The sequence below is a fragment of the Engystomops pustulosus genome, chromosome 3, assembly GCF_040894005.1.
Source record: "Engystomops pustulosus chromosome 3, aEngPut4.maternal, whole genome shotgun sequence".
Lineage (NCBI taxonomy): Eukaryota > Metazoa > Chordata > Amphibia > Anura > Leptodactylidae > Engystomops > Engystomops pustulosus.
The window spans coordinates 227,403,786-227,418,923 of NC_092413.1; the positions used below are offsets into that span (position 1 = coordinate 227,403,786).

Below are 15,138 nucleotides of genomic sequence, written 5' to 3' on the forward strand. Positions count from 1 at the left end.
ACTTTACTACACTATACACCACATACTATGTCCTTTCACATTACTACACTATACACCACCTACTCTGTCCTCTCATATTACTGCACTATACACCACATACTATGTCCTCTCACCTTCCTACACTATACACCACTTACTATGTCCTCCCACATTACTACACCATACACCACATTCTCTATCCTCTCACATTACTACACTATACACCACATACTCTGCCTCTCACATTACTCCACTATACACCACATACTATGTCCTCACATTACTACACTATACACCACATACTATATCATCTCACTTTACTACACTATACATCACATACGCTGTCCTCTCACATTACTACACTATACACCACATACTATGTCCTCTCACATTACTACACTATAAACCACATACTATGTCCTCTGACATTACACGATACACCATATACTCTGTCCTCTCACATTACTACACTATACACCACATACTCTGTCCTCTCACATTACTACACTATACACCACCTACTATGTCCTCTCACATTACTACACTATATGCCACATACTATGTCCTCTCACAATACTACACTATACACCACATACTATGTCCTCTCACATTACTACACTATAAACCACATACTATGTCCTCTGACATTACACAATACACCATATACTCTGTCCTCTCACATTACTACACTATACACCACATACTCTGTCCTCTCACATTACTACACTATACACCACATACTATGTCCTCTCACATTACTACACTATATACCACATACTATGTCCTCTCACATTATTACACTATACACCACATACTATGTCATTACATTACTACACTTTACACCACATACTATGTCCTCTCACATTACTACACTATACACCACTTACTATGCCCTCTCACATTACTACACCATACACCACCTACTCTGTCGCTCACTTTACTACAATTAACACCACATTCTCTGTCCTCTCGATTTACTACACTATACACCACATTCTATGTCCTCTCACATTACTACACTACACACCGCATATTCTGTCCTATCACATTACTACCCTTTACACCATTTACTCTGTCCTCTTACATTACTACACTACACACCACATACTATGTCCTCTCACATTACTACACTATACCCCACATACTATGTCATTTCACATTACTAAACGATACACCACATACTATGTCCTCTAACATTATCACACTATACACCACATACTCTGTCCTCTCACATTACTACACTATACACCACTTACTATGTCCTCTCACATTACTACACCATATACCACCTACTCTGTGCTATCACATTACTACACTATACACCACATACTCTGCCTCTTACATTACTACACTATACACCACATACTATGTCCTCTCACTTTACTACACTATACACCACATACTATGTCCTCACATTACTACACTATACACCAAATACTATGTCCTCTCACATTACTACACTATACACCACATACTATGTCCTCTCACATTACTACTCTATACAATACCTACTCTGTCCTCTCACATTACTACACTATACACCACATACTATGTCCTCTCACCTTGCTACACTATACACCACTTACTATGTCCTCTCACATTACTACACTATACTCCACAAACTCTGTCCTGTCACATTACTACACTATACACCACATACTATGTCCTTACATTACTACAATATACACCACATACTATGTTATCTCACATTACTACACTATACACCACCTACTATGTCCTCTCACTTTACTACACTATACACCACATACTCTGTTCTTACATTTCTACACTATACACCACATACTCTGTCCTCTCACATTACTACACTATACACCACATACTCTGTCCTCTCATATTACTGCACTATACACCACATACTATGTCCTCTCACCTTCCTACACTATACACCACTTACTATGTCCTCCCACATTACTACACCATACACCACATTCTCTATCCTCTCACATTACTACACTATACACCACATACTCTGCCTCTCACATTACTCCACTATACACCACATACTATGTCCTCACATTACTACACTATACACCACATACTATATCATCTCACTTTACTACACTATACATCACATACGCTGTCCTCTCACATTACTACACTATACACCACATACTATGTCCTCTCACATTACTACACTATAAACCACATACTATGTCCTCTGACATTACACGATACACCATATACTCTGTCCTCTCACATTACTACACTATACACCACATACTCTGTCCTCTCACATTACTACACTATACACCACCTACTATGTCCTCTCACATTACTACACTATATACCACATACTATGTCCTCTCACAATACTACACTATACACCACATACTATGTCCTCTCACATTACTACACTATAAACCACATACTATGTCCTCTGACATTACACAATACACCATATACTCTGTCCTCTCACATTACTACACTATACACCACATACTCTGTCCTCTCACATTACTACACTATACACCACATACTATGTCCTCTCACATTACTACACTATATACCACATACTATGTCCTCTCACATTATTACACTATACACCACATACTATGTCATTACATTACTACACTTTACACCACATACTATGTCCTCTCACATTACTACACTATACACCACTTACTATGCCCTCTCACATTACTACACCATACACCACCTACTCTGTCGCTCACTTTACTACAATTAACACCACATTCTCTGTCCTCTCGATTTACTACACTATACACCACATTCTATGTCCTCTCACATTACTACACTACACACCGCATATTCTGTCCTATCACATTACTACCCTTTACACCATTTACTCTTTCCTCTTACATTACTACACTACACACCACATACTATGTCCTCTCACATTACTACACTATACCCCACATACTATGTCATTTCACATTACTAAACGATACACCACATACTATGTCCTCTAACATTATCACACTATACACCACATACTCTGTCCTCTCACATTACTACACTATACACCACTTACTATGTCCTCTCACATTACTACACCATATACCACCTACTCTGTGCTATCACATTACTACACTATACACCACATACTCTGCCTCTTACATTACTACACTATACACCACATACTATGTCCTCTCACTTTACTACACTATACACCACATACTATGTCCTCACATTACTACACTATACACCAAATACTATGTCCTCTCACATTACTACACTATACACCACATACTATGTCCTCTCACATTACTACTCTATACAATACCTACTCTGTCCTCTCACATTACTACACTATACACCACATACTCTGCCTCTCACATTACTACACTATACACCACATACTATGTCCTCACATTACTACACTATACACCACATACTATATCATCTCACTTTACTACACTATACATCACATACGCTGTCCTCTCACGTTACTACACTACGCACCACTTACTCTGTCCTCTCACATTACTACACTATACACCACTTAATATGTCCTCTCACATTACTACACCATACACCACATACTCTGTCCTCTTACATTACTACACTATACACCACATACTCTGCCTCTCACTTTACTATACTATACACCACATACTATGTCCTCTCACTTTACTACACTATACACCACATACTATGTCCACTCACTTTACTACACTATATACCACCTACTCTGTTCTTACATCACTACACTATACACCACATACTATGTCCTCTTATATCACTACACTATACACCACATACTACCTCCACTCACATTACTATACTATACACCACATACTATGCCCACACACATCACTACACAATACACCACATACTCTGTCCTCTCACATTACTACACTATACACCACATACTATGTCATTACATTACTACACTATACACCACATGCTATGTCCTCTCACATTACTACACTATACACCACATACTATGCCTCTCACTTTACTATACTATACACCACATACTATGTCCTCTCACATTACTACACTATACACCACATACTATTTCCTCTCGCTTTACTACACTATACACCACATACTATGTCCTCACATTACTACACTATTCACCACATACTATGCCTCTCACATTACTACACTATACACCACATACAATGTCCTCTCACTTAACTACACTATATACCACATACTATGTCCTCTCACTTTACTACACTACACACCACATACTATATCCTCTCACATCACTACACTACACACCACATACTCTTTCCTCTCACATTACTACACTATACACCATATGCTGTGTCCTCACATTACTACACTGTACACCACATACTATGTCATTACATTACTACACTATACACCACTTACTATGCCCTCTCACATTACTACACCATGCACCACCTACTCTTTCCTCTCACATTTCTACAATATACACCACATTCTCTGTCCTCTCGATTTACCACACTATACACCACATTCTATGTCCTCTCACATTACTACACTATACCCCACATACTATGTCATTTCACATTACTACACTATACACCACATACTATGTCCTCTAACATTATCACACTATACACCATATACTCTGTCCTCTCACTTTACTACACTATACACCACATACTCTGTCCTCTCACTTCAATACACTATAGACCACATACTCTGTCCTCTCACATTACTACACTATACACCACATACTCTGTCCTCTCACATTACTACACTATACACCACATACTCTGTCTCTCACATTACTATACTATACACCACATACTATGTCCTCTCACATTACTACACTATACACCACATACTATGTTCTCTCACAATATTAAACTACACACCACTTACCATGTCCTCTCACATTACTACACTATACACCACATACTATGTCCTCACACATTACTACACTATACACCACATACTATGTCCTCTCACATTACTACACTATACACCACATACTCTGTCCTCTCACATTACTACACCATACTCCACATTCTATGTCCTCTCACATTAATACACTACACACCGCATATTCTGTCCTATCACATTACTACCCTTTACACCACGTACTCTGTCCTCTTACATTACTACACTACACACCAGATACTACGTCCTCTCACATTACTACACTATACCCCACATACTATGTCATTTCACATTACTACACTATACACCACATACTATGTCCTCTAACATTATCACACTATACACCACATACTCTGTCCTCACACATTACTACACTATACACCACAAACTCTGTCTTCTCACATTACTACACTATGCACAACTTACTATGACCTCTCACATTACTACACCATATACCACCTACTCTGTCCTCTCACATTACTACACTATTCACCACATACTCTGCCTCTCACATTACTACACTATACACCACATACTATGTCCTCTCACTTTACTACACTATACACCACATACTATGTCCTCACATTACTACACTATACACCACATACTATGTCCTCACATTACTACACTATACACCACATACTATGTCCTCTCACATTACTACACTATACACCACATACTATGTCCACTCACTTTACTACACTATACACCACATACTATGTCCTCTCACATTTCTACACTATACACCACCTACTCTGTCCTCTCACATTACTACACTATACACCACATACTATGTCCTCTCACCTTGCTACACTATACACCACTTACTATGTCCTCTCACATTACTACACCATACACCACATTCTCTGTCCTCTCACATTACTACACTATACACCACATACTATGTCCTCTCACCTTGCTACACTATACACCACTTACTATGTCCTCTCACATTACTACACCATACACCACATACTATGTCCTCTCACTTTACTACACTATACACCACATACTATGTCCTTTCTCTTTACTACACTATACATCACATACTCTGTCCTCTCACATTACTACACTACGCACCACCTACTCTGTCCTCTCACATTACTACACTATACACCACTTAATATGTCCTCTCACATTACTACACCATACACCACATACTCTGTCCTCTCACATTACTACACTATGCACCACATACTCTGCCTCACACTTTACTATACTATACACCACATACTATGTCCTCACATTACTACACTATACACCACATACTATGTCCTCTCACTTTACTACACTATACACCACATACTATGTCCTTTCTCTTTACTACACTATACACCACATACTATTTCCTCACATTACTACACTATACACCACATACTATGTCCTCATATTACTACACTATACACCACATACTATGTCATCTCACTTTACTACACTATACACCACATACTATGTCCTCTCACTTTACTATACACCACATACTCTGTCCTCTCACATTACTACACTATACACCACATACTATGTCCTCACATTACTACACTATACACCAAATACTATGTCCTCACATTACTACACTATACACCACGTACTATGTCCTCTCACTTTACTATACTATACACCACATACTATGTCCTCTCACTTTACTATACAACACATACTCTGTCCTCTCACATTACTACACTATACACCACATACTATGTCCTCTCACATTACTACACTATACACCACATACTCTGTCCTCTCACATTACTACACTATACACCACATACTATGTCCTTACATTATTACACTATACACCACATACTATGTTATCTCACATTACTACACTATAGACCACCTACTATGTCCTCTCACATTACTGCACTATACACCACATACTCTGTTCTTACATCACTACAATATACACCACATACTCTGTCCTCTCACATTACTACACTACACACCACATACTCTGTCCTCTCACATTACTACACTACACACCACATACTCTGTCCTCTCATATTACTACACTATACACCACATACTATGTCCTCTCACATGCCTACACTATACACCACATACTCTGTGCTCTCACATTACTACTCTATACACCACATACTATGTCCTTTCACATTACTACACTATAAACCACATACTATGTCCTCTGACATTACTACACTATACACCATATACTCTGTGCTCTCACATTACTACACTATACACCACATACTCTGTCCTCTTACATTACTACACTATACACCACCTACTATGTCCTCTCACATTACTACACTATATACCACATACTATGTCCTCTCACAATACTGCACTATACACCACATACTCTGTCCTCTCACATTACTACACTATACACCACATACTATGTCCTCTCACATTACTACACTATACGCCACATACTATGTCCTCTCATATTACTGCACTATACACCACATACTCTGTCCTCTCACAATACTACACTATACACCACATACTATGTCCTCTCATATTACTAAACTATACACCACATACTCTGTCCTCTCATATTACTACACTATACACCACTTACTATGTCCTCTCACATTACTACACTATACACCACATAGTCTTTCCTCTCAAAATACTACACTATACACCACATACTATGTCCTCTCATATTACTATACTATACACCACATACTGTGTCCTCTCACATTACTACACTATACACCACATACTATGTCCTCTCATATCACTACACTTTACACCACATACTCTATATCACATTAGTACTCTATCCCACCTGCTCTGTTCTTTTAAAGTGGGCCATCATCTTACATTAATACTATCACATAAAATTCAGGCGTTATAGGTCCCCCCTTACCACCGTCATGTTCCCTTTGCCTTTGGCTCTGGAGATGCAAGACACAAGCATTAATATAAACAATTTATTTCTCTTTTCAACTTCTAAGGCTATATTCACACTGCCGTTGCCCGCCCGTACCGTACCGTAGCGGGCAACGGCAGTGTACGGGGAGAGGAGGAGGAGGTGAGCGCAGCTCACCCCCGCCCCTCTCCATAGCAACCTATGGCGCACAGCGCCGTATTACGGGAAAAGATAGGACAGGTCCTATCTTTTTCCCGGGTACGGAACGATACGGTGCCGCACGTGTGCTGCACCGTACCGCTCCCGTAGGGTGCCGTGCGCCCATAGGAGTGTATGGGGGACGTATATCGGCCGTATATACGTCGGCCGTATATACGTCCTCCATACGTTCGTGTGAATGTAGCCTAATGATGAGGTCTTGGTTTACTCCTTTGACTCATTTTTAATCTTGTGCAAAATCCACAAATCAATAATGGGTCAAGGAAGGTTTAAGCTCGCAACCCTCGTCAAGGGGCCCCATCTCTTGCGAGACCCTACACTACACTAACCAAAACAAAAAATATGAAAATAATAAAAACACTAAGCTAAGCTAAATCTAATAGTCCAGAGCCACAACATCCTCTAATAGCATCCATCTGCCAGGGAACTGCACCCTCTCAAGAAAGTAGCAGGCAAACTGATCACAAACAAACAGTCCTGCCACTCCAGGTCGTCCTTGGAGAGTGTTGTCTAGGGGGAAAGACGCTGTTGGATGTGTCCCCTCCACTTCACCATCCGAACAAAGTTGTGAAGAATAATGTGAAGGTAGACATCTAGGCTCTGGCACGATGAGCTGGTGGGAGCAAAGCCGTTCACCCATTCTGGAAGCCCTGAAGACCGCTGCATCCGCAGAACTTCCATAGGCCCCAAAATCCACAATTATAAACTTGTTGTCAGTGTTTAGAACTGAAAAATTGGGTCCCTGAGTGAGTCGGTATTTTCACACGAATGTGTTTCCCATCCAGCGACGTTCTCTTTGTGGATGGTGTCTGTTGCCAGGAAGATTTGTCCAAAGGCTCCATGATGCAGTTTCTGATGAAAATTGAAGCACAATAATGATGGGGACACTGCGGCAGTAGATGGTTGTGCAGAGGTGCCGGCTTCTTCCACAGAGGTTTTGGCAGTGTTGGCTTATTGTATCAGCACCTAAAGTGCTCAGATGATATATGAGATAACTGTCGCGCCCCTGCACAGGCCGGTATGTTCCTCTCATCTCTCCGCTGGATGTGTCACTGTGCTGCTCCTCATCTGTGTAAGATGGCGTCTCGCCTGTAAAGAAGCAGATATACATGATGTCAGGGCAGAGGGACTCGGTATATTATTGATAGATGGTTTATTATCCCTTGAGGGAATATTGATTGTTACAACATTAAAATAGACAAAAATATATACATCAAATAGACATAAATGATGAGTCTATTATTCCTGGGAATATAAGACACTTCCTCCACCTGCCCTGGTATATAGTGAATTAGTCAGTGGGACCCCACTAGATACATAAGAATGTCCCTGTCCTACACCGGAGCTGAAGGAAACGGTTACTCAGAAGTTCTATCGCGGGGGAATACAGTGGATGATCAGAGGAGGCACAGATACAACTTTTGGAGCTTTCTTTGATGCAGAGCAGTTTCCCATCCTTCCCCCCGATCACAGCACCAGCCGTTATTCATCACCTTTCTACAATGGTTGGAATCTCTGGATGAAATACAGCTGCCCCTCACCACAAGAGAGAAGAACCAAATTCTCATCTCTGCTGATTTGTAAAAGGAAATTACATTAAAAGAGCCGAGAGATGGTAGAAAGTCCAACCTACTCATAGACTTGTTATACACATGGTCGTCCCTTCTGCTCCAACTCCGTGTATCCTCCAGAACCTCCTAAGTTCTTATAATTTTGTACTTGTTCTCCTGCAGTGGAGAATAACAATCCATCTTCCTTCTGCCCAAACTAATCACCATTTCCTGAGCCTCATTCACATTATGTTTTAGTCCATTGCCCCCACAGCAGTAAATATCACCATATGGCACAGTCTACATGTAACATATCTGCAAAAAACTAAAACACCTTGTATTCTATGCTTCACGTGTTTTAGGATGTTTTAAGACACTTTTATGAATTGTGTGAAAAGGGGTGTGGCTTCAGCGAAAAGGGTGGGATATTAAATGTGCCAAAAATACTGCAGGTCTGAAAAATCTGGTGCAATTTCTGTAATTTTACAGCAGAGTCATAAACTGTATCAAAATATTCCTTCAACTTTTGGTGCCCAGATTATATTAACACACTATGGGCCTTGGGGTGATTGATCCGTAGAGCAACCAATCACAGCTCAACACTAATTCTTCCAAAGCAGTTTAAAAAGACAATGAAAACTGAGCTGGATTGGCTGTCCATAAAGAAATGAAGATTTCGAGCGATCTCCTACCTCTGATGCTGATGTGGCTGAGTCCTGAAATCTCACTAGGACAATTCTCCTCTCATCAATGATGTCTAAGGTCAAGACCAGTGGGTGTCTATGGCTGCGAGGTACAGGATGCATCCATCAAGCAGGCCATTTGCTGTGTTGGAAGGTGCACAAAGCAACCTTCATGAGGTCCACTCTGGTAGGTGTCTATGACTGCGAGGTGCGGGATGGAACCATCAAGCAGGCCATTTCCGGTCCTTGATGGTGCTAGAGGCTTCCTTCATGAGGTCAAGTCCAGTGGGTGTCTATGGCTGCGAGGTGCTGGAGGCAACCATCAAGCAGGCCATTTGCGGTGATGGAAGGTGCACAAGGCAACCTTCATAAGGTCAAGCCCGGCTGGTGTCTATGGTTGCGAGTTGCGGGATGCAACCATCAAGCAGTCCATTTGCAGTGATAGAACGTGCACAAGACAACCTTTATGGGGTCAAGACCAGTGGGTGTCTATGGCTGCGAGGTGCGAGATGCAACTCTCAAGCAGGCCATTTGCGGTGATGGAAGGTGCACAAAGCAACCTCCATGAGGTCCACTCTGGTGGGTGTCTATGGCTGCGAGGTGCGGGATGCAACCATCAAGCAGGCCATTTGCGGTGTTGGAAGGTGCACAGGGCAACCTTCATGAGGTCCACTCTGGTGGGTGTCTATGGCTGCGAGGTGCGGGATGCAACTCTCAAGCAGGCCATTTGCATAATTGAAGGTGCCAGAGGCATCCTTCATAAAGTCAAGTCCGGTGGGTGTCTATGGCTGCGAGGTGCAGGAAGCAACCATCAAGCAGGCCATTTGCAGTGAGGGAAGGTGCACAAGGCAACCTTCATGAGGTCAAGACCGTCTGGTGTCTATGGCTGCGAGGTGCGGGATGCAACCATCAAGCAGGCCATTTGCAGTGATAGAACGTGCACAAGACAACCTTTATGGGGTCAAGACCAGTGGGTGTCTATGGCTGCGAGGTGCGGGATGCAACCATCAAGCAGGCCATTTGCAGTGTTGAAAGGTGCACAGGGCAACCTTCATGAGGTCCACTCTGGTGGGTGTCTATGGCTGCGAGGTGCGGGGATGCAACTCTCAAGCAGGCCATTTGCAGTGTTGGAAGGTGCACAGGGCAACCTTCATGAGGTCCACTCTGGTGGTTGTCTATGGCTGCGAGGTGCGGGGATGCAACTCTCAAGCAGGCCATTTGCGTGATTGAAAGTGCCAGAGGCATCCTTCATAAAGTCAAGTCCGGTGGGTGTCTATGGCTCCGAGGTGCGGGAGGCAATCACCAAGCAGGCCATTTGCAGTGAGGGAAGGTGCACAAGGCAACCTTCATGAGGTCAAGACCGTCTGGTGTCCATGGCTGCGACGTTCGGGATGCAACTCTCAAGCAGGCCATTTGCGGTGAATGAAGGTACACAAAGCAACCTTCATGAGGTCCACTCAGGTGGGTGTCTATGGCTTCAAGGTGGGGGAAGCAACCTTCAAGCAGGCCATTTAAGGTGATGGAAGGTGCATAGGGCAACCTTAATGATGTTACATCCAGATGCTGTTCTTATGGAGGTAGCAGGAGAAAGGGCTGGAGAATGAGGAGTAATTCGCCGTCCACCAGCATTGAATCCTCATCAACATGTAAAGAAATAATTAGGGAGTATGCTTAAGAGTCTGGACATCACTGAGTTCCCGGTCGTCGTTATGACAGGATGATATTGCTTTGACCACTCTGGACACACAAAGTCAAACTGCTGGAAATTCCTCTGCAGCATACATCTGATGTGGCATGGTTCAGTGTAGTCCAGGGTCCCCTCAGTGCTTAGGCCAAAAGCAGCTGTCTTTAGGATGGCTGGTGGTTCCAATCTTCTGGCTTCTACATCTTCCCAGTTGATTTCGGAGAAGAATGGATGTCTCCGGATGTCCCCATTGACTCCCAGGCGTTGGTCCTGGTCTTTACAAAGCAGGCCTTCTAAGATACTGACTTGATCAGGAGTCAGATACTTTGGGAAGTATGGAACACTAAATAGGACTCTAAGGAAGCGACCTATTACATATTTCCCAGGGAAAGCCGTTAGTCCTGTCATCAATCTGTAGAGGATGATGCCGATTGCAAAATAATCAACTCCTCTCCCAAAAGAAGATCCACGGATCATTTCTGGGGCTGCATATCCTGGTGTAGCTGGGCAACGTCTACTTGTTTTATAAAGTACACCGGTCACAGCGTGGCCAAAGTCTGAGATCTTTATGTGACCTTCAGTGGTCAGCAGTATGTTAGGTGGCTTCAGATCAAGATGGATAATTCCTTGTTTGTGTAGGAAATCTACGCCACAGACCAATTCCGCTGTGATGAATTTAGCGATATCGGTGTCCAGACGATGCAAATTATTTTCAATGAAATTGTGCAGGTCCCCTCTACCGGCCAGCTCCATCACGTAGTAGACAAAGTTGTTGGTGTGGAAGGCGGCCAGGCCATGGATGAGATAGGGGCTCCCATGGGAGATCTGGAGGATCTGTCGCTCTACAAGTATGTCGCTATTTAAGGTATAAGCCAATTTGTCCACGACTTTGATGGCGACGTTCTCTTTGCGAATGGTGTCTGTTGCCAGGTAGACTTGTCCGAAGGCTCCTTGACCCAGTTTCTGGTGGAAATTGAAGCACGCCAATGATAGGGGCACTGTGGCAGCGGAGGTTTTGGGCTCAGATGACACTGAAAATTCCTCTCCTGTCTCATGGTCGACATATCTCCTGTACGTTGGTACAAACCTGGGAAACTTATCTACTAGGTATTGGTCTAGAAAGCTGCAGTCGGTGCAGCCGCTCAGAGATGTTGGTAATGACCGTGGACGTTGCTCTGGTTGGTGTTGGTCTAGAGAGCTGTGGTCAGTGCCGATGTTGTGGCAGCTGCTGCTCCGAGCTGTTGGTCCAGACCTGAGAAGTAACCCGGGTGGGCTGATATCTATAGCCGGGAGATAATTGTAGCGCCCCTGCACAGGCCGGTATGTTCCACTCATCTCTCCGCTGGATGTGTCACTGTGTTGCTCCTTATCTGTGTAAGATGGCGTCTCGCCTATAAAGAAGCAGATATACATGATGTCAGGGGAGAGGGACTTGGTATATTATTGATAGATGGTTTATTATGCCTTGCGGTAAAAATGATTGTTACAACCAGAACATTAAAATGCACAAAATACATAGATAAAACAATAAAAATAATGTGACATAAAATAGACATAAACAACCAGCACTATTATTCCTGGGAATATAAGACACTCCCTCCACCTCCCCTGGTATATAGTGAATTAGTCAGTGGGACCCCACTAGATACATAAGAATGTCCCTGTCCTACACCGGAGATGAAGGAAACGGTTACTCAGAAGTTCTATCGCGGGGGAATACAGTGGATGATCAGAGGAGGCACAGATACAACTTTTGGAGCTTTCTTTGATGCAGAGCAGTTTCCCATCCTTCCCCCCGATCACAGCACCTGCCGTTATTCATCACCTTTCTACAATGGTTGGAATCTCTGGATGAAATACAGCTGCCCCTCACCACAAGAGAGAAGAACCAAATTCTCATCTCCGCTGATTTGTAAAAGGAAATTACATTAAAAGAGCAGAGAGATGGTAGAAAGTCCAACCTACTCATAGACTTGTTATACACATGGTCGTCCCTTCTGCTCCAACTCCGTGTATCCTCCAGAACCTCCTAAGTTCTTATAATTTTGTACTTGTTCTCCTGCAGTGGAGAATAACAATCCATCTTCCTTCTGCCCAAACTAATCACCATTTCCTGAGCCTCATTCACATAACGGTTTAGTCCATTGCCCCGACAGCAGTAAATATCACCATATGGCACATTCTACATGTAACATTTCTACAAAAAACTAAAACACCTTGTATTCTATGCTTCACGTGTTTTAGGATGTTTTAAGACACTTTTATGAATTGTATGCAAAGGGGTGTGGCTTCAGGGAAAAGGGTGGGATGTAAAATGTGCCAAAAATACTGGAGGTCTGAAAAATCTGGTGCAAGTTTCTGTAATGTTAGACCAGAGAGTCATAAACTGCATCAAAATATTCCTTCAACTTTTGGCGCTGCATAAAACTGCCCAGATTACATTAACACACTATGGGCCTCGGGGTGATTGTTGCCTAGAGAAACCATTCACAGCTCAGTGCTTATTTTATCAAAGCAGTTTAAAAAGAGAATGAAAGCTGAGCTGTGATTGGCTGCTGCAGGCAACCAGGACACAAGGAAAGACCTCATAAAGAGATGAAGAATCGGAGGGATCTCCTACCTCTGATGCTGGTGTAGCTGAGTCCTGACATGTCACTAAGACAATAATCCTCATCAGTGATGGTGCAGGATCTGCACTGTACGAGACCTTTTAACCATTTCCAGGGTTTCAGGAGCCGGGCTAAGATCTTGTTCTTCTTTTTTGTCTTAGCTTTCTTCCCTGGTTCCTCTTCTCCCTTTGGTTCTCCAGCCTCAGTGATCTTGTTTTTCTTTTTTGTCTTAGCTTTCTTCCCTGGTTCTTCTCTCTTTGGTTCTCCAGCCTCAATGATCTTGTTCTCCTGTAGTTTTCCTCCATTCTGGTTGATCTTCTCCTGTGAACCATTTTTCAAGGTTTCGGAGCTTTGGAGCAGATCCTGGATGTAACGACATTCATCGTTGATGTAATTATTAACAAACCACGCCATGGTGGCTGCCGTGTCTCTGATCAGGGACTATAAGTAGTTGCTGTCTCTGTGGTCAGAGAGTAAATGAGAGGGTGAGCTCTGCGCGCCGGCTTTTAAACCCTAGCGGGTGGGCGGGACTACAGAATCTTGCTCCTGATTGGTCGGTAAGTGGAGGCAATAGACAATATCTTGCATCTGATTGGTTGCTATTTTATGAGCCATTATGATGTCATCAGCCTTGGTGGAGGGTTCTATATCATTGTGATGTCATCAGCCTTGGTGGAGGTTCTGTATCACTGAGATCACTTCCTCCAGGCCCATAATTGTACAGTTACAGAAATATATATCTATATCAATT

The 15,138-nt window shown here is 42.6% G+C and overlaps 1 protein-coding gene across 1 annotated transcript; it reads right to left on the bottom strand.

Moving 5' to 3' along the window:
- Positions 1-11,733: 11,733 nt before the first annotated feature.
- Positions 11,734-14,801, bottom strand: LOC140122996 (RAC family serine/threonine-protein kinase homolog). The gene is made up of 2 exons (XM_072144247.1): positions 14,399-14,801; positions 11,734-13,169 (listed from the first exon to the last, which is right to left on the bottom strand). Exons 1-2 carry the CDS (start codon positions 14,799-14,801, stop codon positions 11,734-11,736), a joined length of 1,839 nt encoding a protein of 612 aa, XP_072000348.1.
- Positions 14,802-15,138: the final 337 nt, after the last annotated feature.

Coding starts and splice junctions, on each gene's coding strand:
- LOC140122996 (XM_072144247.1), bottom strand. CDS start 14,801: ATGGCGTGGTTTGTTAATAATTACATCAACGATGAATGTCGTTACATC. Junction 13,170..14,398: donor CAGCTACACCAGCATCAGAG/GTAGGAGATCCC, acceptor GCTTCTTTATAG/GCGAGACGCCATCTTACACA.